The sequence below is a fragment of the Cetorhinus maximus genome, chromosome 17 (genome assembly GCF_964194155.1).
Source record: "Cetorhinus maximus chromosome 17, sCetMax3.hap1.1, whole genome shotgun sequence".
Taxonomy (NCBI): domain Eukaryota; kingdom Metazoa; phylum Chordata; class Chondrichthyes; order Lamniformes; family Cetorhinidae; genus Cetorhinus; species Cetorhinus maximus.
In genome coordinates this window covers 447,811-474,664 of record NC_135895.1, presented here as the reverse complement: position 1 = coordinate 474,664, position 26,854 = coordinate 447,811, and the positions used below count along the sequence as shown (strand labels likewise).

Sequence of the window (26,854 nt, the reverse complement as noted above, 5' to 3'; positions counted from 1 at the left end):
CAAGTTCAGCAGGAAATAGGGAAGGCAAATGGAATGTTGGCCCTTATTTCAAAGGGAATGGAGTATAAAAATAGGGAAGTCTTGCTAAAACTATACAAGACACTAGTTAGACCACACCTAGAATACTGTGAATAGTTTTGGTCCCCTTATCTAAGGAAAGATATATTGGCATTGGAGGCAGTCCAGAGAAGGTTCACTAGGTTGATCCCGGGTATGGAGGGATTTTCTTATGAGGAGAGGTTGAGTAGGTTGGGCCTGTACTCATTGGAGTTTAGAAGAATGAGAGGCGACCTTATTGAAACATATAAGATTCTTAGGGAGCTTGACAGGGTAGATGCTGAGAGGTTGTTTCTCCTTGTGGGAGAGTCTAGGACCAGAGGGCATAATCTCAGAGTAAGGGGGCACCCATTTAAAACAGAGATGAGGAGGAATTTCTTCTCTCAGAGGGTAGTGAATCTGTGGATTTCTTTACCGCAGAGGGCTAGAGAGGCTGGGTCATTAAGTATATTCAAGGCTGATACAGACAGATTTTTAATCAGTAAGGAAGTCAAGGGTTATGGGGGAAAGGCAGGAAAGTGGAGTTGAGGATTATCAGATCAGCCATGATCTCAGTGAATGGTGGAGCAGACTCGATGGGCTGAATGACCTCCTTCTGCTCCTATGTCTTATGGTCTTATGGTCACCCGGATGCCACATAAAAGTGTACTCGTGTGCCAACAAAATTAAAGCCCACCTTTGAATTTTAGCAGAAACTATCGGTGGGATTGCCTTATTTTCACTAAACAATCATAACAGTGTTCTGTGATCTAACACGATGGTCAAGTGTTGACCATGCAAGTATTGATGGAACTTCTTTACTCCAAATACGATAGATAAGCCTTCGTTTTCAATTTGTGAGTAATATTTCTTGGCTGCAGAAAGGGTTCTGGATACATCTCTTATCGGTCGTTTGGATCCATCCTCCATTTTGTATGGCAGTCCTGCTCCCTCTCCTTGGGAGATGCATCACAGTGAGTATCAATTCCTTCGATGGGTCATAGTGCACTATCGGACACGTCAAGTGGAAACGCTTCCTGACTCTTGTGAAGGCTTCCTCTCACTGTGCCTTCCAGGACCATCTGTGGTTCTACTTCAATAATAAGTGTTAAGGGGCTAACACCATTGATAGATTAGGCAAGAATCGACCGTAATAGTTTACCTTGCCCAAAAAGGACTTGTTATGGGGGAGCACTTCTTTGATTTCCCTGACTTTCTCCTCTAATGGATGCAACCCTTGGACATCCACTCAATGACCCAGATACATAACTTCCTTTGCTTGGAAGGTGCACTTTCCTTTTTTTAAATGAACGCTGGACTCTAAAAATCTCTTCAGAACCTCTTCCAGGTTTGCCTCATGTTCTACTTCTGTGGATCCTTGATTAGGACACTGTCCAGGTACACTATAACTCAGGGGAGTCCTTGTAGGAAGCTTTCCATGGTTCTCTGGAAAATTGCACAGGCAGACAACAGGGTAGGCGTGTATACTGGTACAGGGTAGGCGTGTATACTGGTACAGGGTAGGCGTGTATACTGGTACAGGGTAGGCGTGTATACTGGTACAGGGTAGGTGTGTATACTGGTACAGGGTAGATGTGTATACTGGTGCAGGGTAGGCGTGTATACTGGTACAGGGTAGGCGTGTATACTGGTACAGGGTAGGCGTGTATACTGGTACAGGGTAGGCGTGTATACTGGTACAGGGTAGGCGTGTATACTGGTACAGGGTAGGCGTGTATACTGGTACAGGGTAGGCGTGTATACTGGTACAGGGTAGGCGTGTGTACTGGTACAGGGTAGGCGTGTACACTGGTACAGGGTAGGCGTGTATACTGGTACAGGCCCTTGTTTGTGTTTATGGGGACATAACTTCTTGATATATTTTCCAGCTCGAGCTGTTATTAACCACACTCCATGTATTCACACACACGCTCATTAGCCCTGACTTAGGCGTCTTTACTTTCCCCCTCATTCTGGCTCCACCTGATGACTTACTATTGGCTACTCTAATTCCATCAAACTCTCCAAGTATTCTATCTACCTTGATACTACTCTCTGATACATCTTCCTTATCCACTGATACTTCATTACTTCCCACTGCCAGTTTTTCCTTTCTCCACTCTGAATTACCCCTCAGGTTCCCAGACCCCTGCCAATCTAGTTTAAACCCTCCCCAACAGGACTAGCAAACCTCCCTGTGAGGACATTAGCCCCAGTCCTGTTAAGGTTTAAGTCATCCCAACTGCCCCAGAACTGGTCCCAATGCCTCAGAAATCCAAAGACCTCCCTCCTGCTCCATTCCTCCAGCCACATGTTGAATTGCTCAATCTTCCTATTCTTACGCTCACTATCCTGTGGCACTGGAAGTAATAAAAAAAAATTTAAAAATTTTTAAAAATAAAAGCAAAAAACTGCGGATGCTGGAAATCCAAAACAAAAACAAAAATAGCTGGAAAAACTCAGCAGGTCTGGCAGCATCTGCGGAGAGGAACACAGTTAATGTTCCGAGTCCGTATGACTCTTCAACAGAACTAAGGAAAAATAGAAGAGAGGTGAAATATAAGCTGGTTTAGGCGGGGGGGACCAGTAGAGCTGGATAGAGGACCAGTGATAGGTGGAGATAACCAAAAGATGTCATAGACAAAAGGACAAAGAGGTGTTGAAGGTGGTGATATTATCTAAGGAAAGTGCTAATTAAGGGTAGAAAGCAGGACAAGCAAGGGACAGATAGCCCTAGTGGGGGTGGGGTGGGGGGAAGGGATCGAAATAGGCTAAAAGGTAGAGATAAAACAATGGATGGAAATACATTTAAAAATAATGGAAATAGGTGGGAAAAGAAAAATCTATATAAATTATTGGAAAAAAGGGGGATCAGAAAGGGGGTGGGGATGGAGGAGAGAGTTCATGATCTAAAATTGTTGAACTCAATATTCAGTCCGAAACTGCACTACATTCCTTGTCCAGCAATAGTATAAAGGCTGGGTAATTGGGGTCTTGAAAGTGCAGTTCTAAATGAGTTGGGGGATAGTTTTTCCCAGGGATGGATACAATGGAAGTAAGGTTGGAATGTGGAAGTGGGATGTGAGTGTTGAGTGATACAAGGAAACGAAGAGAGATTGCCTTATCTGTGATTGATATGATGGGACTAGCGATGTCATGGGAGCTGAGGGGTTGGCTTGAATATGGGTTGAATATAAAGGGGGAGATTGAGCTACGAAAGGCACCAGTGCTCAAGGATTAAAGAAAAATGGCATCTAAAGCAGCTTGTTACATTTGACAGCTTTGAAGGGAGATATAGCGACAATATAGGATATGAGGAATAAAAGATGGAGTGTGCCATTCTTTATTCACATACATTATTTTGAAATGAGCTATCAATATTTTCAGAGTGAACTATTTGAACGGTCCCTCAAACTGCAGATAATGTCAAACCATGGAAAACTTGTTGACGGATTGACACATTAAAGCTGCCAGAATATTCCAAGTCACTGCTACTTTGATTATCTGAATGTAAAGTGAGAAACAAGTGCCTGATCAGTAAGAGGAATGAACAGTGATCACGTGCTTTCAGGCAATAAAAAATGATATTCCCCCTTCTATTTAGAGAGAATATCACTTACTGCCAATAATGTTAAGACTCTCATCTAATTGGTATTACAGATTGTGCTTGCTCAAGTAGGATAAAATGGACATAGCCCACTGAGAATGGCTTTCACCATCACAAGACATCCCAAATCGCTTTACAGCCAATTTAACATTATAGTTGCTGTTGTAACATAGGAATTACAGCAGCCAAATTGCAAACAGCAAGATCCTACAATCACCAGCTAAACTGTTTCTCATAATATTGTTTAAGGGATGAAAATTGCCTGGGGAAAATTCTCCTGACCAGCTTTGAAATAGTCATCATCGAATATTTTACATCCACCTGAAAGGGTAAACAAGGCTTTGGTTCAATGTCTCATCTAAAAGACAGCATCTCCATTAGTGCATAAGAACGTAAGAAAAAGGAACATGGGTAGGCCAATTGTGCCTGCTCCACCATTCAATATGATCATGGCTGATTTTTGGCATCAACTCCATTTTCCCATCCACACCCCATATCCCTTGATTCTCTGAGATAACAAAACTTTGCCTATCTCAGCGTTAAATATATTCAATAACTGGGGCATCCACAACCCTGTGGGGTAGAGAATTCCAAGGATTCACACCCTCTGAGGGAAGAAAATTATCCTCATCTCCATACCATGGGACAGGGATCATTGCATTATAAGGTTTAGGATGATTATGTAAAAGGACAAAGAACAAGAGTAAGAATAATTAACTGGGGGAAAGCCAACTTCAATAGGGTAAGAACGGATCTGGGCCGAATAAATTGGAGTCAAAGTTTGTCAGGAGAAATTATAGTTGAGCAATGGGTTACTGTTCTGACCACAGCCGGTGTTAATTGCTGCACAAACCAAATCCCAGACAGAAACTTGGTTTAGGGACCAAACCCTTTTTTTTGTATTCTGAAAACGAGAAGAAGATGGACTGATCTCAGCAGCAAGAGGTCCAAGAATAGTTTGAGGGTTTTAAAAATTAAAAGTAAAAGTTTTATTAATAAGAATAAAAGAAACCCTTATCATACAAGATTACAGTTACATGGATAAACTTAGCCTCACAACACATTCTCCCAAAAAGGCTCTCTACTTGATCAGACCCACTAGTAAACACCTTCCAGGCAACACATTTTTTTTATTCTTTCATGGGATTTGGGTATCTGCAGCAAGGCCAGCATTTGTTGCCCATCCTGAATTACCCTTGAGCTGAGTGGCTTACTAGGCCATTTCAGAGGGCATTTAAGAGTCAACCACATTGCTGTGGGTCTGGAGTCACATGTAGGTCAGACCCAGGTAAGGACCAGCTAAAGGACAGTAGTAAACCAGATGGGTTTTTACAACAAAACCAGAAAATGCTGGAAAAATTCAGCAGGTCAAACAGCATCTGTGGAGAGAGAAACAGAGTTAACGTTTTGAGTCCATATGACTCTTCTTCAGAGCTAAAGAGAAGTAAAAATGTGATGAAATTTATGCTGTTTAAGGGGGTGGAGCGGGTGAAGCTGGGTAGAAGGCCAGCGATAGGTGGGGGCAAAGGAGAGATTGACAAAGATGTCATGAACAAAAGGACAAATGGGTGTTAATGATTGTGATACTGGCTAAAGGAGGTGCTGATGGTGGCATTAAGGTCAGAAAGCAGAATGTGGTAATAGCAGGACAAGGATAAGCACTCTGGAAAGAACAACATGAACAAGTGACTGATGGTCCTTGTGGGGGTGGGGGAGTGGAATGGGATGGAGATGGGGAAGAAGATCAAAAATAGGATAAAAGGTGGGGATGAAACAATGAATAAATGAATAAAAATGAAAATAAATAAAAATAAAAATAAGTGAATAAAAGTAAAAATTAATAAATTTAAATTAAAAAATAAAAATTAATATTGAAAAAGGGGGTAAAAAAGGGATGAGGATAGAGGAGAGAGTTCATGGTTTGAAGCTGTTGAACACAATATTCAGTCCGGAAGGCTGTAAAGTGCCTAGTCGGAAGATGAGGTGCTGTTCCTCCAGTTTGCGTTGAGCTTCACTGGAACATTACACAGGTCAAGGACAGACATGTGGGCATGAGAGCAGGGTGGAGTGTTGAAATGGCAAGCAACAGGAAGGTCTGGGTAATGCTTGAGGACAGACTGAAGGTGTTCCGCAAAGCGGTCACCCAGTCTGAGTTTGGTCTCTCCAATGTAGAGGAGACCACATTGGGAGAAGCGAATGCAGTAGACTAAGTTGAAGGAAGTGCAAGTGAAGCACTGCTTCACCTGAAAGGAGTATTTGGGCCCTTGGACGGTGAGGAGGGAGGAGGTAAAGGGGCAGGTGTTGCACCTTCTGCGATTGCATGGGAAGGTGCCGTGGGAGGAGGTTGAGGTGTTGGGGGTGATGAGAGTGGACCAGGGTGTACCAGAGGGAATGGTCTCTACGGAATGCTGACAGTGGGGGTGAGGGGAAGATGTGTTTGGTGGTGGCATCATGCTGGAGTTGGCGGAAACGGCGGAGGATGATCCTTTGAATGCGGAGGCTGGTGGGGTGAAAAGTGAGGACAAGGGGAACCCTATCGTGGTTCTGGGAGGGAGAGGAAGGTGTGAGGACAGAGGCGCGGGAGATGGGCTGGACACAGTTGAGGGCCCTGTCAACCACAGTTGATGGGGAGCCTCGGTTAAGAAAGAAGGAAGACATGTCAGAAGCGCCATTTTGGAAAGTGACATCATCAGAACAGATGTGACGGAGGCGAAGGAACTGAGAGAATGGGATGGAGTCCTTACAGGAAACAGAATGTGAAGAGCTGTAGGCAAGGTAGCTGTGGGAGTCAGTGGGCTTGTAATGAATATTAATGAACAGTCTATCACCAGAAATTGAAACAGAGAGGTCAAGGAAGGGAAGGGAAGTGTCAGTGATGGACCATGTGACGGTGATGGAGGGGTGGAAATTGGAAGCAAAGTTGATAAATTTTTCCAGGTCCCGACGAGAGCATGAAGCAGCACCGAAGTAATCATCGATGTACCGGAGAAAGAGTTGTGGGAGGGGCCCGGAGTAGGACTGGAACAAGGAATGTTCCACATACCCCATAAAGAGACAGGCATAACTGGGGCCCATGTGGGTACCCATAGCCACACCTTTTATTTGGAGGAAGTGAGAGGAGTTTAAGGAGAAATTGTTCAGTGAGAGAACAAGTTCAGCCAGACGGAGGAGAGTAGTGGTGGATGGGGATTGTTCGGGCCTCTGTTCAAGGAAGAAGCTAAGGGTCCTCAGACCATCCCGGTGGGGGATGGAGGTGTAGAGGGATTGGACGTCCATGGTGAAGAGGAGGCGGTTGGGGCCAGGGAACTGGAAATTGTTGATGTGACGTAAGGTGTCAGAGGAATCACGGATGTAGGTGGGAAGGGACTGGACAAGGGGAGAGAGAATGGAGTCAAGATAGCAAGAAATGAGTTCCGTGGGGCAGGAACAGGCTGACATGATCGGTCTGCCGGGACAGTCCTGTTTGTGGATTTTGGGGAGGGGGTAGAAGCGGGCCGTCCGAGGTTGGGAGACTATGAGGTTGGAAGCTGTGGAAGGAAGATCTCCAGGGGAGATGAAGTCAGTTACAATCCTGGAAACAATGGCTTGATGTTCAGTGGTGGGGTCATGGTCCAGGGGGAGGTAGGAGGAAGTGTCTGCGAGTTAACACTCAGCCTCTGCGAGGTAGAGGTCAGTGCGCCAGACAACAACACCACCCTTGTCAGCAGGTTTGATGACAATGTCAGGGTTGGACCTGAGAGGACGGAGTGCAGCAAGTTCAGAGAGAGACAGGTTAGTGGGTGAGAGGAGCAGAGAAATTGAGACGACTGATGTCACGACGACAGTTCTCAATGAAAAGATCACTTTCATCACATTTTAACTTCTGTTTAGCCCTGAAGAATTCATACGAACTTGAAACGTGTTTCTCTCTCCACAGATGCTATTAGACCTGCTGAGTTTCCTCCAGCATTTTCTGTTTTTGTTTCAGATTTCCAGCATCTGCAGCATTTTGCTTTTATCAACGATCAGTGACAGCTTCACAGTCACCGTCATTGAGATCATCTTTATAATCCAGATTTATTAACTGAATTCAAATCTCACCAGCTGCTGTGGCCCAGAGAATTAGCCTGGGTCTCTGCATTATTAATGCAGCGACAATCCCACTTCTCCACCATCTCCAGGAATCCCTCTCGGAATATTAAACTCCCCTCACAGCCTGAACTCGATACTATTTCCCTCATTCATAAACTACAATTATCAACTCTTTAGCATTTCTAAAGGGTTCTTTTTACACAGAAAATGGATTAATTAAGTTGTGTTAGTAAAAGGAAAACCTCAGCCTTATTTCCAGAGCCATGAATTTTAGGATCAGTATTGACATTTCGCTCCATCACAAGGATTTACTGATTGGACAAAAACACAACTGGATGTGGGATTATCCAGATCTCCGAGTAAAGGTGAACGGAAGATTATTTGCAGATTCAGTGTCACGAGTTCCACTCCTTTGGGCTGGGTCATTCTACCCAGCATTCGCTCAGCATCCTGCTGGGTCAGGGAAGATTAAAGAAGCACAGTGCGATCCCAGGGCCAGTGGCTCTGCTGGAGGAACCATGTGGGACATCTGCGACACTCTGAAGGCCCTGGCACAGCAGGATGCCTGCACAGGGTCCCAGTCCTGAGTCCTGCCAGGGGCACCGTCACTTCCAGTGGACTTTGGCCACAGTTTGTTGGGCACTAAAGACCCCAACATGGACACCAAGAAGCGGGAGTTCCAGATCTATCCAGACAGGGGATATCCTGAACAGGATGATCAGGCTGTCAGTGATGCCTTCCCATTCTCCCTTTGCTTCCAAGATCCTTTAACCCCCGTGACCAATATCCCCATCTCTCCGAGTTCCCAACCTGTGTGATTCTGACATTTTCTATATTTTTGTTTCAAGTTCCAGGGGTTTGTGAAAATCTGTCCCATATTTAACATCAGTAGGAGAGGATATAAGCGAAGAGGCGGTTTCCTTGCGGCATGAAGGCTCTCACCGTGCCTGAGTCTCACTGAGGCATTAACACGCCTCAGAATTGCCCCTCTCTCAATGTCCAAACTCAACTTGCTCCTTAAATCTTTCTCTCAGCTCCTCCAGCTGACACAAGTTTCGGGACCGTCTCCAGACTCTTCCGTTTTGTTATTTTGATTGAAATGGTTTTGTTAAAGGTACAGTCAACACGAGGAGCTGAAGAGTTGCTGATCGACTGCGAGATCCGGCACATGATTTAGATATTTTGCCTTTTAACCCCCTGAAATTGATCAAATGTCACCTCAGTCCCCCATTGGTCAGCACATCGCAATATTGGTCAGCAAGGGTCAAACTTTGAATCCTAAGATTATTCTCAAAAAATTGAAATAATTCTCTGCTAAAAGACGAGGGGGCAAATTTGCCTCAAATATTCATCTCCCTTTTCCCAAGGATATGATGGACCTTTTTTTTGTCCATTCGTTGTTCACGATTTCAATCCTTACGGTTAGAAAGAGGAGTTTAAAAGTGCAGAAGTCAAAAGGAGACTTGACATTTAACAAGGAATCAGGCGTGAAGGGTTTGGAGCTGAAATAAGTGTTCGGAGGGAAATGGCCTGAAATTTGGCGGAGATGAAATAAGTTCATTTAGCAAACTCCTCTCACTGATGCTGATGTCACATCCGCTGTCCAGTCCCAATATCCTCCATCCAATGGAAATCTCTCTTGGGTCAGAAGTTTTTTTTTCTTTCTTGGGTGAAGGGATTAAGGGTGAGTTCGGTGCTGCGTCTGGTGGGAGAATGGAGAGACAGGGAGAGAGAGAGAGAATGTGAACGGCAGAGAAAAGGAGAGACAGGTGCTGAAGATGGTGTTTGCAGAAAGAGAGAGAGATTTAGATATCAGTGGAGGGAGATTGTTACTCTGAGCTCCCAGAAATAGACAGAGACAGAGACATAGAGAGAGAGGTACAGAGAGAGAGAGACGGGGGAAACGGAGAGAGCGAGGGAGAGAGAGACAGACGGAGGGAGAGAGATATAAAGAGAGAAGTAACCAGGAAGAGAGAGGGAAAGAAACAGAAAGACTGAGGCGGAGAGAGACAGAGCGAGGGAGAGACAGAGCTAAACAGAGAGGGAGAAAGGACACAAGTGAAAGTGACCAGAATCACCCCCACCCCCGCAGTGAAAGTGACCAGAATCACCCCCACCCCCGCAGTGAAAGTGACCAGAATCACCGTCCCCGCCCCCCCCACCGCAGTGAAAGTGACCAGGGAAGGCGGATGTCCAGGGACTGAGCCAAGCTCAGGATGCGGCTGCTGTCTAGATGCTGGAATGCGGGATTACTGCTCGTGTTGTTGGGGTTTGATGGGTCCAGGGTAAGTGAGGGGCAGTGGTGGCTGAGAGACCTCGCATCAGACCCTAGAGGTGGCTGAATACTGCATTAGTTACTGTTTGACAACACTGTGTGTGTGAATGAGTGTAAGTGTTATATCTATGTCGGTGTGATTCTGTTCGTATCGATGAATGTGTTATGTGTGTGTGTGTGTCTGTATGTGTGTGTGTGTCTGTGTGTGTGTGTATATCTGTGTGTATGTGTGCGTGTATCTCCGTGTGTGTCTATCGCTTCTCTATCTGTGTGTGTGTATCGCTGTTTGACTGTCTGTGTCTATCTGTATGTGTGTGCCTGTGTGTTTGTGTCTCTGTGTATGATTATGTCTATCTGTGTATATGTGTGTCTATCTCTGTGAATTTGTGTATGTGTGTGAGACTGTGCATGCGTGTCTATCGCTGTATGTATGTGTCTGTATATGTGTTTATCTCTGTATATTTGTGTCTATTGCTGTGTGTATATGTGTCTGTATGTGTGACTCTGTGTGTGTCTATCTCTGTATATAAGTGTGTGTGTGACTGTGTATGTGTCTATCTCACTGTATATATGTGTGTGTGTGTGACTGTGTATGTGTCTATCGCTGTGTGTATATGTGTGACTGTGTATATGTCTATCGCTGTGTGTATATGTGTGTCTGTGTGTGACTGTGTATGTGTCTATCTCTCTGTATATATGTGTATGTGTCTGTATGTGTATATGTGTCTGTGTGTGACTGTGTATGTGTCTATCGCTGTGTGTATATGTGTCTGTGTATGTGTCTATCGCTGTGTGTATATGTGTCTGTGTATGTGTCTATCGCTGTGTGTATATGTGTGCCTGTGTGTGTCTGTGTATGTGTCTATCGCTGTGTGTATATGTGCCTGTGTGTGATTTGCTTTCACTGTCACTTTAACTTTTTACTCCGTGCTGACCATCCCGGTTTGATCTGAAGTACATACTCCGATAAACTGTTTATAGATGGGATGTGATTTAAATAATTGGTATAATGTGCAGCAGAGAAAACCGTTCGTGCATTGCAACATTTATTTATGAGTGTGGAATTGTTACAAGATATTTGTATTTCAGTAAAACCAATGTAGGTGAATAAGCAGCAGAACTAAAAGAATTAGAAGAGTTTAAATATAATCGGGTGCTTTCTAACAGCCGATTGAAATGACGGCAGGTGGAGGTTTGGGTGGAATCTGTCCGGGTTCTCCCCACACTTCCCCAATGAACAGCTGCTTTTATTGTCATCTTTATTTCAATCTCACAAACCCAAATACTCTCATCAATAAGACACTTTGGTTTCAAATGTTTATCCGTTTGTAGCGCCTAGTTATCCAGAGTCGAACCTTCATTTCTCAGTTAACCAGACATTGTAAACCGAGAGTCGAGCCTGATTCCATTGGTCAGGTCCCGATCCGATCGATTTGTTTGTTTAGCAACAACTTGGATTTATTTAGCGCCTCTATAAGACGCCCCAATGTCTTCCACAGGAGCGTAATTAATGAGATAAAAATAATTTCAAGCCAAAGGAGACTTTAGGATAGATATCCAGACATTTGGTCAAAAAGGTAGATTTTAAGAATAATCTTAAAGGAGGAGAGAGGCAGAAAGGTTTCCAGAGGGAATTGCAGAGCTTGGGGCCCAGGCAGAGCCAAATGGTGGAGCGATTTAAATCGGGAATGCCCAAGAGGCCAGAATTAGAGGGGCACAGGGAGGAGATTACAGAGATAGGGAGGGATTTGGAAATAAGGATGAGAATTTTAAAATCCAGGTATTACTTAACTGGGAACCAGTATAGGTCAGTGAGCACAGGGGTGAGGGGTGAAGGAGATTTGGTGAAAGTTAGGATATTACCAGCAGAGTTTTGAATAACCTCAATATAACCAAGGATAGAACATGGGAGAAATATTGTCCAGTCTAAAGGCATGGATGAGGGCTTCAGTAGCGGACGAGCTGAAGCAGGGGTGGAGTTGGGTGATGTTACAGAGGTGGAAACAGGCAGTGTTACTGACAATGAAGCTCAACTCAGGGTCAAATATGGCATCAAGGTTGTGAACAGTGTGACTTAACCTCAGACTGTTACCTGGGAGATGGGTGGAGTCCATAGCTAGGAAAGGGACTTTGGAGCTGTGACTGAAAACAATGGTGTCAGTCTTCCCGATATTTAACTTGAGGAAATTTCTGTTCATTCCGTACAGGATGTCAGATAAGCATTTAGAGACAGGGGGGAGGCTGAGAGCCATGGGGGTGAGCTAAAGCTGGCTGTTGTCAGCATATATGTGAAAACTAACATTGTGTTTTGAGATGATGTTGCTGAGGGGCAGCATGTCAATGAGAAATAGGAGGCAACCAATGCTAGACCCTTGGGGGACACCAGAGGTAACTGCCCGCATGGGGAAGAGAAGCAATTGCGAGTGATCCTCTGGCTATGACTAGATGGATAAGAATGGAGCAAGGTGAGAGCAGGTCCCACCCACCTAGATGCCAGTGCAGAGGGTGTTAGAGGAGGATCATGTGGTCAACTGTGTCAAAGGTTACAGGCAGTTCGAGGAGGATGAGATAATTTGGTAATTAGTCATAGTCCAAAAAAGACCATAGGCTTTATCTCTTTATCAGAAAAAGACAATTGGTTATATAGCTTGAGTGGCACACTCCACATCAAGTATGCGGCAAGGCTGGTACAGGGATTAAACCCATCCTGTTGACTTTATTGTACACCACACACGAGCCATCAAGGCAACTGAGCTAATTGACCCCCCCCGCAGGAGGATGAGAATGAGGAGGGATGATTTATTCTAATACCCAGTGTTATCATTTCTAGTGAAACCTTTTACCTTATTGAACCCCAAAACAACCATTCCCTGGAAAATGTTACATTTTCCCCAGGAGATACATCTAAAAGTGAGTTGTTGTGATCCAGAATGTGTTGCCTGAAAGGGCAGTGGAAACAGCTTTAACAATAACTTTCAAAAGAGAATTTGGATAAATAGTTGAAAAGGGGAAATTTACAGGACCATGGGGAAAGATCAGGGGAGTGAGACTAATTGAACAGCTCTTTCAAAGAGCTGGCCCAGGCTCAATGGGCTGAATGGCCTTTTCATATGTTGTAAGAGTCTATGATTCCATTAAGAGTTCACTAGCTCAATGAGCATCAGCTCCCAAAGCAGATTCCATATTAATGCTGAAGTATGAGCAAACATTGGATTTTCCTGACCCTAAATTGGGCTGGAATGGAAGCAGGGAAGTAAAAAAACACAGGCAGCAACATCACGTATCCATAATCCCGCCTACCTGGTTTTCCCAAGGGCAAGGGAGAGTGGGAGCCTCAGAACTGGTCTGCACCAATTGTGAGGCCTATGAATAGTCTGTCTCCGGAAATGTATCCAGTGTTTCCAGAGAGAGACAGTGTTTAGGTGTGTCTGTGTCAAACCAACTACATGGAGCCATGGAGCATGTCTACAGAAAGTCATGGAAGCAGGAAGAGTATAAAAACCCAAGTGAAAATGCTTTTCAAAATGTAAAGGGTTTAACAGTTTGAAGTTAAAGTTGCAGCAGCCCATCACAGATCAGGGGAGCAGTCAGCATTAAGAACTTTGCCAGCTCAGGGGGTCATTATGCTCCTGGCATCGTGTGGCATTGGAACCGAAGGAGACTGTGATTTTTTAGGCATCTGCACCCTGGTCAGTGAGGACCTCTGCAACGTTTCACAGGCAGCTGCAAACTGGCGCAAGACCCAGGTGACGGATACTCTCTTCAACAAACTGGACAACATATCAGGATCACAAGTGATGGGCATTGCAGGGTCAGAGGGTATTGGGTCTGGTGTCCTAAAATACCCTCCTACAAGGGTCTCATTCGTTGTGCTGGTCTGCTGCATTGACCATAACATGGCCCTCCAGAGGGGTGTGGACCTTGAGGATGAGGCTGCCCTGGAAGGGGTCACCTCATCAGCAGGAGCAGGAGGTAAGAGAGGAGGAAGAATCCGAGGCAGAGGGAGAGGGAGATGATGCTAAGCCGCTGTATGACGAGGTGGCCCTCTCCTGCCATCCTCCAGAAGGAGGATCTCCATCCTTTCCCCCATGGGTGGCAGGATTCTGGCCTCAGGTCTCTGTGGTGCAATGACAGGCATTGGCACAAACTGTCTCCCTCAGTGATGGCTGCCTTTGCTGTGTCAAACCCATCTCCATTCCTGTCCCACCACCTTTAATTTGAAAGGAAACCCTGCTCCATACCAATTAAATGTTCATCCCTGGGAAAATCTGAAACTTAGTCACTTTCCCACCAGAGGTGGATTAATGACATACAAACAGCCCTGACTCCTGCTTCCCATCTCCTAGGAAACTATCCAGCCCAGGGTGACTTCCCATCTCCTAGGAAACTATCCAGCCCAGGGTGACTTCCCATCTCCTAGGGGACTATCCAGCCCAGGGTGACTTCCCATCTCCTAGGAAACTATCCAGCCCAGGGTGGCTTCCCATCTCCTAGGAAACTATCCAGCCCAGGGTGGCTTCCCATCTCCTAGGAAACTATCCAGCCCAGGGTGGCTTTGACTTGTGAAGTGCAGTTATTGTTTCATTCCCTGTTCCTGGAAAATTGTGCTAATTTGTTACAGCGATTGTAACCTTTGGAGATATCAGTTCAAACTGATATTTTAAAGTGGATGAGCAAATACATTTAAAGATTATTTCACCATTTGTCCTTCTATCTATCTGGCTGGATTAATAGAAACTCAAGCTTGCACAAGGGACCAAGCGGTTTCCTTCTATGATTCTACGTGGTATAGATGCAAGGCTGGGTTTGAAGTTTTGCTGGTCTTGCTGCAATACTGCACCCTTGTGGGCAGACATAGGGCACAGTCTCAGTCGCTGACACATGGCATTTTTAACAGTATATAGTCTATTTCTTTTCAGCTTTGAAGAAGCTGATCTAACCTGCCGTGTGTTCTATTTTTTGTTCAGATTTGAACAGGTTAAAGAACAAAACAGTTTGAACTTTTTCATTTGATTTAGAGGAGAACTAAAATTTCCCAAATTAATTATAAAAGCGTTAATTCATCCTTGATGGATTTTGTGGCCTTGATAGTTTGGATATGTGAGGGGAGGTTGTCGGAAAATATCCACTAATTAAACCAGACATCTAAAGGCAGTGCAGCTTCTGAGAACAAAACTAAATATATCTATATTAATTGTGAGGGGACTAAGACTTCACATTGTGTATTTTTAAAATATATATAGATATCCTCATGGCTATTTCTAAAATTTAAAAACTGGGCAACGACCTTTAAAAATGGTTGAATCTATGTTTGTCTGTGAGCCCCAAACAAAAAAATCTATGAGGCATATTTGGGAAACTTGCACATCATTATCTCTGGGAAGCCACTAATGACCCCCTGTGGGCTGCACAGGCCAAATTCAAAGATAGCAATACAAAGGTGATCTGCATTTCATAACCCAGGCTGGCCACAGGATTTTGCTCATCTGCTAAGGGCCCCAAAACCTTCCTTTCAATTCTTAATGGTTGAGACATTTAACAATCTCAGGGACCCAGATGAGGGATAGGCCTCCTTTGTCAAAGACAGTGTGGAGAGGTGGGAGTCAAGTGGCATGGGTCTCTAGCTTGTGGAGCCAGTGATATTGCCTTGCTGAACAGAAAAGCTCAGTCTGCTGTTTAACATCTGTCTAGCAGGCCACACCAAAGGAGTTCAGGCCCAGGTTGAACACATGGCCCTATCTACACTGCTTCTACTAGGAATTCTGTACCATAACCTACAAGACTGATTCATCTATGCATGCCTAGCTTGTCGTGCAAAGTCAACATACATCAGAAAAGTGAATTATACAGCATCAGTTTTCAACCCACTGACATCTGTAAAGGAATACCTCATTGGACTTTGATTCTGGACTCTGGAATTCAAGTGAAACAATATTTCTTTTCTCTGTATTCTGCACTGTGAATCACTTTTTCATCTATCCATCTCTTTACTATCTGAATATGAGGAGAACATTGCAAACCCTCTTTCGCACTTAGAGTGTGTGCAAATAAACTAACCTTTTGAGTTCACCCTATTTTGAGTTTGCTGTGGGGTTATTAATAGCAATTTGGATCGCACCAAAACCAAGACCACTGCATATTAAGAGTGAAACAAATCAAAATACCTTTCTGTTTATGGACGGGTGGGGAGAGGAGAAATTAGTGTTGTTTAAATTAACCCTCCCTCCTCTCTGTAACAGAAATTGGGAGCTCAAATCGGAGATCACCCATTTGAATATGACCAGAACCCAAGTTTAAGACACGAGCCAAATCTGCCATAAAAGAGTCAATTGGAAGCTAAGAGGTAAACTTGGTGGCTGGAACACATTTTAAAACACAAGTAACTTATTACAGCAAATTCCTTTTCCCTAACAGTAAGAAAATGGCAACTTTTGATGCCCAGTTGTGGGTCAAGCAAGGGATTTTGAACAGTGAAACTTTAGCAGCCCTTAGCACAGAGCAACTGAAAGCTATAGCCAGGGAAGTACAGTCAAAGTTACGCAGTAAAGTGAAGAGAAGCGAACTGATCCAGTTGTTGGTAGAACATTTGGATCTCACATATCTGACAGAGCAGGTACAGGAAGAGCCCAACCATGACTCTGAATCCCCTCCCCTAGCCATACTTGAGCTGGAAAAGCTCAGAATGCTAGAATTTAAGGAGGGGGGAAAGATAATTCCAGCTCTGAAAATTGGAAATGGAGCTTGCAGCTCAAAGGGGGAGAGACCAGACAGTGGAAGCTGTGAGGGAAAGTCTCTGTACCCAGTGGCACCCCCTATCTTCCTAAGCCAGAACCACTCTCTGAGGCCCTCATAAAAGCTAGATTCATTCCCAAATTTGAAGAGAGTGATGTGAAGTCATTCTTTGCCACTTTTGAGAAAGTAGCAGGACAGCTAAAATGGTCATCAGGTATCTGGACATTTTTAATTCAAGGTTCAGAGCCCAAAAGGTCTGCTCTATGCTGCCTCCTGATGTGTCCATGACTTATGAGCAGACCAAGGCTGTCATCCTAAGTGCCTATGAGTTAGTCGTTTAGGCGTATTGGTGGCAATTCCAAACACTGTAAGAAGCCCACACAAACCTACATTGAGTTCAAAAGGCTGAAGCAAATCACATTTGGCTGATGGTTAAGGTCCTCAAGAGTCCCACGCAATCATGAGGGGTTGTGCGAATTGATATTGTTGGAGGAATTCAAAAATTGCTTAATCTCTAACCTGCAGATACACTTAGAGGAGCAGGGAATCCTCACAGCCAGGAGTGCAGCAGACAGCTACAATCACACCCATAGGCCTGGAAACTCAAGCAGACCCTTTCCAAACCATCCCCATGGCTATTGGAAAGATAAGCAAGGTGACCTAAATAGAAAGGACCCCCACCCAGAAAAGAAAAGACAAAGGAGGGTGCGAGAAACCCTCCTGCAACCTGAAAGGAGAACATCTGGAAATGGCTGTGTTCCCATTGTAACAAAATAGGCCATCCAGACTTGAGTGCTGGAGATTGTGCGGATAGCCTGTAGGTCTCCATACAATTCATCTCCCAAACAACTCCCCGGTGCATAGTGCAGCAGAGCAGACAGGAACTCTTGCTGCAGAGACTTACCTCTTGGAGGACAAGGCATTGGGTGTATTTGAGCCAGACAAACTCCCAGGGAACTTCCAGAGTCTTGTCCTTTCAGGAAGTGTCTCCCTGCCCACCACAAAATTGTGAGCAAGTCCGTTGTACTGCTCGGAAACACAGGGGCCACTCGGTCCTTAATGCTGGAAGGAAACCAAAACCCACCCTCACCAGCCTCCCCCCCACAACTTGCTGAATCCTCCCTGAAGGCCAAAGCCCTGATCAGTGGAGTGGGAGGAGGATCGGTGTTTGCCCCCCAATCCATATGGTCCAGCTAGTATGTGACCTTGTTTCAGGCCCTGTCTCAGTGGGAATTGTCCCTGAACTACCAGTAGCAGGAATTGATTTCCTCTTCAGAAATGATTGGCTGGCAGCAAAGTGTTAGCCAGCAATAGAAGAGTTCAACGTCAGCCAGCAGAAACCTGTAAGATTGAAGAAGGCTGGATATATTTAGAGGTCCAAAAGGCTGCAATAAAACCCATAACCATTGAGCGAGTGCTGCTTGAATGTAACACAGCCAAAGCTGGGCCCGTAGAGTTAAAAGAGGGTCCAGGAAGGGCCAACAGAGTTTAAAATAGATTCACAGAATATCCCAGAATTAAATAGGGACCAGAGAAGTACCAGAGCAGGGAAAGAAATAGTGAGGGAGATGCCCCACATGGTTGAAGAGCCTGAAGAAAGGCAAATTATTAAACCAGGAAAGGAAAGGTTAAGGTTTTGCCTTAAGTATGGCTGGCAGAAACCTTCTTTCAAAATTTAAAGAGGGTGAAAGGGAGTCCACAAACAGACAAGCAGATAGGGAGTGAGATGCCTCACCCAGCTGAAAAACCACAAGACGGTATAGCCGGAGCTGCACCTCCACCTGAGGGCATAAGTGTTCCAGGGGACCTGGAACAAGTTAGGAGAGTGTCCACTCCCAAGGCAAAGGCCCTGAATAAGGTGCCAATGATTAGTTTAACTGACAGTCTGCTTGCACACGAACAGGGGAGAGACCCCATCCTGAGTGAGGCACAGCCAGAGTGAGTGTGGTTATTGGCAATTTGGTGCACAGTGGGAATTCGGTGCATGGGGAAGAGGTGCTCTTTGCATTTTTCTTTGCTATCCAACTTCTTAAATCTTCAGAGAGTGGTCTTGCCCTGCTGCAGCAGTAGAGGCTACAAGGGAAAGGAATGACTGGTAAGTAGTGGGTAAGGTCGGGTAAGTATTTACTACTTTTATCGCTTATAGTTTAAGGTCTTTTTGTGGTTTATAGTTTGTGTATTTTGTAGTAACGAGGATCGGAAAGAAGGGCCCGAGAGTAATTGATTTAAAAGGTTTAATTTAAAGGGATAAGTCATGGCAGAAGAGCTCAAAGCCGTGGTGTGCTCCATCTGGGAAGCCGGGAACATTTCCAGTGCCCGGGACCAGCATGTGTGCAGGAAGCGTGTCCAACTGCAGCTCCTGGAAGCTCGGGTTTCAGAGCTGGAATGGCGGCTGGGGACACTATGGAGCATCCGAGAGTCTGAGAGCATTGTTGATAGCACGTTTAGAGAGGTGATCACACCACAGCTAAAGGGACTTGACGAAGGAAGGGAATGGGTGACCACCAGGCAGCCCAAGAGAAATAGGCAGGTAGTTCAGGAATCCCCTGGGGTCCCGCTCGCAAATCGGTATTCCATTTTGGAGGCTGATGAGGGCGTTGGTTCCTCCAGGGAGTGTGGACAGAGCCAAGCTTCTGGCACCACAAGCAGCCTGTCTATACAGGAGGGGAGGAAGGGAGGAGGAGCAATAGTTATAGGGAATTCTACAGTCGGGAACAGATAGGCGCTACTGTGGCCGTCAACATGACTCCAGGATGGTGCGTTGCCTCCCTGGTGCCAGGGTCCGGGATGTCACTGAACGGCTGCAGGGCATCCTGAAGGGGGAGGGTGATAAGGCAGATGCCATGGTACATGTTGGTACCAATGACATAGGTAGAAAGAGGGATGAGGTCTTGCATCAAGAATTCAGGGAGTTAGGCTGTAGACTAAAAAGCAAGACCTCTCGGGTTGTAATCTCTGGATTACTCCCAGTGCCATGTGCGAGCACAGAAATAGGAGAATAGCACAGATGAATACATGGCTTAAGAGTTGGTGCAGGAGGGAGGGTTTTAGATTCCTGGATCAGTGGGACCGTTTCTGGGGAAGGTGGGACCTGTACAAATGGGACGGTCTACATCTGAACCAGAGCGGGACTAACATCCTTGCGGGTGGGTTTGCTAGTGCTGTTGGGAGGAGTTTAAACTAATTCGGCAGGGGGAGGGGACACAGAATGTTAGCAGAATAGGGACATATCATAATACAGTAAAACAATCAAGTCAGAGGGAGTACAGCTGCATTAAGCTTCAAGGGAGTAAGGCAAGGCTGGATGGCCTTTACTTTAATACCAGGATTATTACAGGTAAAACGGATGAGTTAAGGGTGAGGATTGACACGTGGAATTGTGATATAGTAGCCATCCCTGAGACATGGTTGAGGGTGGGGCAGGATTGACAGCTCAACATTTCCGGATATAGAATCTTCAGGCGAGACAGGGGAGAGGGGTAAAAGAGGAGGAGTCATTGCATTGTTAGTTAAGGAGTCAGTTACTGCAGTAAGGAGAGATATCATCTTGGAGGGGGCATCGAATGAAGCTTTGTGGGTAGAGTTTAGGAATAAAAAGGGGCAGCCACATTATTAGGTGTTTATTATAGACCCCTAGGGAGTCAATGGGAAATTGAGGAGCAAATATGTGCACAATTTGTGGAGGTGTGTAAAAACAATAACAATAGGGTAATTATATTAGGTGATTTCAACTTTCCCAACATCAATTGGGATAGACATAGTGTTAAGGGCTTGGATGGAGTGGATTTCTTGAAATGTGTACAGGAGAACTTTTTAGGTCAATATGTAGAGGGTCCAACAAGGGACAGCGCAGTGCTGGACCTAATTCTGGGGAATGAAGCCAGACAGGTGGCTGAGGTGGTGGTGGGGGAGCATTTTAGTGATAGCGACCACAGCATGGTACAGTTTAAGTTTGTTATGGACAAAGAGATCGACAAGTTGCAAAAAAATGTTTTGGATTGGGGGAGAGTGGATTTTAGTAAAATAAGGCAGGATCTGGCCAAGGTAGACTGGGAACAGCTACTTGTGGGGAAACCTACAGAGGAACAGTGGGGGGTGTTCAAAAAGGAAATGGGGAGGGTACAGACTCAACATGTTCCCTCTAGGGTGATAGGAAGGAGTAACAAGCCCAGAGAACCATGGATGACCAGAGATATTCAGGATACAATGAGAAGGAAAAGAGAGGCTTTTAGCAGGTACAAGGGAAGCAAATCAGCAGAGGCATTAGTGGAGTACAGAAAGAGCAGGGTGGACCGTAAGAAAGCAATTAGGAGAGCAAAGAGGGGATATGAGAAAGCTCTGGCTGGTAAAAGTAGGGAAAATCCCAAGATATTTTACAAGAATATCAATGGGAAGAGGATAACCAAGGAAAGAGTAGGACCCATTAGGGACCAAGGGGGCAATCTATGGGTGGAGCCAGAGGACATCGCGAGACTGTTGAATGAATACTTCACATCTGTCTTCACCCAAGAGAATGAGGATGAAGGTATCGAACTTGGGGAGAGAGACTGCAAGGTTCTTGAGCAAATTGATATAGGGAGTGACAAGGTATTGGAGGTGTTGGCAGGCTTAAAAGTGGACAAATCTCCAGGTCTGGATGATTTGTGTCCCAGACTTCTGAAAGAGGCAAGGGAGGAGATCGCAGGGGCTCTGACCCAAATTTTTAATTCCTTTCTGGCCACAGGGGAGGTGCCAGAGGACTGCAGAACAGCTAATGTGGTTCCGCTATTTAAGAAGGGTTGTAAAGATAAGCCCGGGAACTACAGGCCAATGAGTCTCACGACAGTGGTAGGGAAACTATTGGAGAAAATTCTGAAGGAAGTATCTATCTCCACTTGGAGAGACAAGGTTTGATCAGGGATAGTCAGCATGGCTTTGTCAGAGGGAGGTCATGCCTAACAAATTTGATTGAATCTTTTGAGGAGGTGACCAGGTGTGTAGATGAGGGTAGTACAGTTGATGTAGTTTATATGGATTTCAGCAAAGCCTTTGACAAGGTCCCACATGGGAGACTTATAAAGAAGGCAAATGCACATGGGTTACAGGGTAATTTGATAAGGTGGATTCAAAATTGGCTTAGTTGTAGGAGACAGAGGGTGATGACAGAAGGATGCTTTAGTGACTGGAAGCCAGTGTCCAGTGGCGTACCACAGGGATCTGTGCTGGGTCCCCTATTATTCGTCATTTATATAAATGACACAGATGACTATGTGGGGGGTAGGATTAGTAAGTTTGTGGATGACATAAAGATTGGCCGGGTGGTTAACAGTGAGGTTGAGTGTCTTGGGCTACAGGAAGATATAGACGGGATGGTCAAATGGGCAGATAAATGGCAGATGGAATTTAACCCTGAAAAGTGTGAGGTGATACACTTTGGAAGGAGTAATTTGACAAGGAAGTATTCAATGAACAACATGGCACTAGGAAGTTCTGAGGAACAAAGGGACTTTGGCGTGTGTGTCCATAGATCCCTGAAGGCGGAGAGGCATGTTAGTGGGGTGGTGAAAAAGGCATTTGGGACACTTGCCTTTATCAGTCGAGGAATATATTACAAAAGTAGGGAGGTCATGTTGGAGTTGTATAGAACCTTGGTGAGGTCACAGCTGGAGTACTGTGTGCAGTTCTGGTCGCCACATTATAGGAAGGATGTGATTGCACTGGAGGGGGTGCAGAGGAGATTCACCAGGATGTTGCCTGGGATGAAACATTTAAGTTATGAAGAGAGGTTGAATAGACTCGGGTTGTTTTTGTTGGAGCAGAGAAGACTGAGGGGCGACCTGATCAAGGTGTACAAGATTATGAGGGGCATGGACAGGGTGGATAGGGAGCAGCTGCTCCCCTTAGTTAAAGGGTCAGTCACAAGGGGACATAAGTTCAAGGTGAGGGGCAGAGGGTTAGGGGGGATGGGAGGAGGCCAAGATGGATCATCCACTCGGCACTTCTGGCTGAAGATTGTAGCAAATGCTTCAGCCTTATCTTTTGCACTGATGAGCTGGGCTCCTCCATCATTGAGGATGGGGATATTTATGTAGCCTCCTCCTCCAGTGAGTTGTTTAATTGTCCACCAGCATTCACGACTGGATGTGGCAGGACTGCAGAGCTTAGATCTGATCCGTTGGTTGTGGGATCACTTAGCTCTGTCTATCACTTGCTGCTTATGCTGTTTGGCACGCAAGTAGTGCTGTGTTATAGCTTCACCAGGTTGACACCTCATTTTTAGGTATGCCTGGTGCTGATCCTGGCATGCCCTCCTGCACTCTTCATTGAACCAGAGCTGATCCTCTGGCTTGATGGTAATGGTAGGGTGGGGGACATGCCGGGCCATGAGGTTACAAATTATGTTCAGGTACATTTCTGCTGCTGCTGATGGCCCACAGTGCCTCAGGGGCACTAGGGATACCTTGATGTACATGTCCGTAGGTCCCTGAAGGCAGCAGCACATGTGGATATGTTGGTTAAGATGGCATATGGGATCCTTGCCTTTGTTAGCTGAGCCATAGAATATTAGAGCAGGGAGGTTATGTTGGAAATAAAAACAGAATTACCTGGAAAAACTCAGCAGGTCTGGCAGCATCGGTGGAGAAGAAATCAGTTAACGTTTCAAGCCTTCACGGCCCACTAATGCAGTTCTGCCGAAGGGCCGTGAAGGCTCGAAACGTTAACTAATTTCTTCTCCACCGATGCTGCCAGACCTGCTGAGTTTTTCCAGGTAATTCTGTTTTTGTTTTGGATTTCCAGCATCCGCAGTAGCTTTTAGCTTTTTGTTTTTATCTCTGAGGTTATGTTGGAGTTGTATAGAACCTTGGTGAGGCCACAGCTGGAGTACTGTGTGCAGTTCTGGTCGCCACATTATAGGAAAGATGTGATTGCACTGGAGGGGGTGCAGAGGAGATTCACCAGGATGTTGCCTGGGATGAAACGTTTAAGTTATGAAGAGAGGTTGAATAGACTCGGGTTGTTTTTGTTGGAGCAGAGAAGACTGAGGGGCGACCTGATCAAGATTATGAGGGGCATGGACAGGGTGGATAGGGAGCAGCTGTTCCCCTTACTTGAAGGGTCAGTCACAAGGGGACATAAGTTCAAGGTGAGGGGCAGGGGGTTAGGGGGGATGTGAGGAAAAACATTTTTATCCAGAGGGTGGTGAGGGTCTGGAATGCGCTGCCTGGGAGGGTGGTGGAGGCGGGTTGCCTCACATCCTTTAAAAAGTACCTGGATGAGCACTTGGCACATCATAACATTCAAGGCTATGGGCCAAGTGCTGGTAAATGGGATTAGGTAGGTAGGTCAGGTGTTTCTAACATATCGGTGCAGACTCGATGGGCCGAAGGGCCTCTTCTGCACTGTGTGATTCTGTGATTCTGCGACAGCTTTATGGCAAATTTAAGTGGGGATTAAGAAGTTCCCAAATTGGCCCAGAAAACATGAGGGTGATGCCTTACTTAGTTGAAAAGCCACTGGGAGTTAAAAGAGAGCTGACCATCTTACAGAGGGCTGCACTGTTCCAAAAGACATGGTGTCTACTATCCAACTGACCAGCAGGGAGATTCCAACCAGATTACATCTCATACCTACCCACCTTAATGCAGAATCATGAGGCAACCCAACAGGCCACCCACCGCATTTAAGATGATCCGTAACAACCCACCAGCCTACAGCACTGTGGCCCTGCCCAGTATGGATACAGGAGATGCCCCTTATAGAAGGCAGTCTTCCTATCATCTAGGCCCAGTAAGGCTGCCCCAAGTTCAGGAGCAGATTGCCCACCTATTGCCATGCCAACCTATAGCATCTAGCAACAGTAACTGGAACATCCCAATGGCGCTAGCGCCCGAGACAGACTCTAAACCGGAATCCCTGAAAGAGGACAAAGTCCCAGGAAAACACCCCATTTTCCTGACGATCAGCCTAACCACAGTCCCTGGGTTTAAACAGCTGAATCCACAGGTTACCAAAGTGGGCAGGTAGGAGCTAAGCTGGACCAGAGCCGCTCGGCCCTATGATCAAAGGACCTGGCACTCCCAGAGTGAGATGCCCGGCATTCCCCGGCAGATAGCCCCGAGCAGCTGGGCCATTACCCTGAGTGCTAACCACCCTGTAATGCCCCCAGACCCTTTAGAGGACACTCCATCCTTGATGGTGGCTATGGTCCGTCAGGCTTGGTGAGTCTTCAATTCTGGATCCACTTGTTCTTCCGCAGTGGGGGCCATTGTTGCGCAGGGGAGTGGAAATCGCAGCCCGGGGTTTGGCTTCCCTCTCCCTCTGCCGCTGCTGTTCCACCTGGCTGTCGAGTCGCTGAGCCTCGAAGCGGCTTGTCCCTTGGTGGACCAGCTGGTGCCATGCCGAGCGATCGGCAGCATTCTCCTCCCAGTCAGTGGTGTTAATGCTCCGTGCTTTAGGACGACCTTGAGCATATCCTTATACCTTTTCCTTCGGCAGCCCTTTGAGCGTCGGCCCACGGAGGCCTGTGAGAAGAGAACCTGCTGAGGGAGTCAGTTCTCAGGTACCTGGATGCAATGGCCTGTCCATTAAAGTTGGTTCTGCAGAAGCAGGGCTTCAATGCTGGTAGACACAGCTTCATGGAGGACACTGGCGTTAGACTGGCTTTCCTCCCATTTGATCTCCAGGTTTCGATGCAAACTCCGCTGATGTGGCGTTGGTAGACAGTCCATCTTTCGCTGCAGTAGAGAAGGGTGGTCAACACAACAGCTTCATAAACCAGAACCTTTGTTGCTTGCAAAGGTCCCTGTTGTCAAAGACACATTGGCCTCCTTGAAGGAGGCAGCGCTGGCACAGTTAACTCTGACCTCCTCATCGATGGTAGCCCCTTGGGAGAGGTGGCTGCTGAGATAAGGGAAGTGCTGCACATACTCCAGAGCCACCCCATCTACATGGATGGTGCAGGGGATACTCAACTGGCCCGTGGAAGGTTGGTGAAGGATTTTCGTCTTGGCGATGTTTAAGGACAGACCAAGCTTCTTATACAAGGTGCTGAAGAGGTTAAGCGTCCTTTGCATGTCCTGAACAGAGTGAGCCATCAGCAACAATCATCTGCAAACTGAAGGTCGTGTATGTCCATGGTGGAGAGTTTTGCTTTTGCCCAGAAGTAACCAAGGTTGAAGAGCTTCCCATCCAGAAGGTATTGGATGCTGACACCAGGTGGTAGCTCACCTTGGATGAAGTGGACGATGAGAGTCAGGTAAATGGTGAACAAGGTGGGGCGATCACACCTTTTTTGACCCCAGTCCGGATGTGAAAGGTGTTAGTTTCAGATCCTCCACTCAGGACGGTAGCGGCCATGTTGTTAAGCAGGAGTCTCAGGATGATGACAAACTTCAACAGGCAACCAAAGCGTTGGAGGATGATCCATAGAGCTACACAATTTAAAGAAACAAACACCTTGGTCAGGTCGATGAAGGCGAGGAATGATTCTTGATTTTGCTCCCGACATTTTTCCTGGATCTGTCTAGCCACAAAGACCATGTCCGCAGTACCCTGGAATGGTCGGAAGCCACACTGGGTTTCCGGGTGGATCTCCTCAGCGACCGGACGAAGGCAGTTCAGGAGGATGCGGGCCAGGATCTTACCCACGATGGACTGGAGGGATATCCCCCTGTAGTTTTCACAATCAGATTAGTCCCCCTTATAGAGAGTAATGATGGTCGCGTTCTTGAGATCCTGGAGAGGGGGATGTCCTCTTTGTCCCAGAGGCAGAGGATGACCTGTTGGAGTGGTGACATGTGCTGATAGCTGCCAGCATGGTAGACCTCTGCGGGTATCTGGTATCTGGGTCATCTGGCCCACAAGCTTTGTTGGTTTTCGTCTGTTGGATGGCTCGCTTAAGCTCATCAATGGTTGGTATATTGCTGATGGAATACTCCACAGGATGTTGTAGGACAGCTAGGAGGGTCTCTTCCGATATGGTGGAGTCCTGATTGAGGAGCAGTTCGAAGTGCTCTTTCCAACGCTGACGTCCTTGAGGAGCCAGGAGCTGTCCTGTGATTGGAGAGGGTTTTGTCCGGTCAAGCGGGGTCCATAGATTGTCTTGGTAGCCTGGAAGAAGTTGTGCATGTCGTGCTGGTCAGCGTAGGCCTGAA

General features: G+C 46.1%; 1 protein-coding gene across 1 annotated transcript in view; it reads left to right on the top strand.

The window, feature by feature from the left end:
* Positions 1–9,355: 9,355 nt before the first annotated feature.
* olfm3a (olfactomedin 3a) overlaps positions 9,356–26,854 on the top strand; it is a 36,025-nt gene continuing 18,526 nt past the window's right edge. The window contains exon 1 of the mRNA XM_078560631.1: positions 9,356–9,999. Within this exon, the coding sequence (XP_078416757.1) occupies positions 9,931–9,999 (69 nt within the window). The 5' untranslated portion in view covers positions 9,356–9,930. The remainder of the gene's footprint in view (positions 10,000–26,854) is intronic.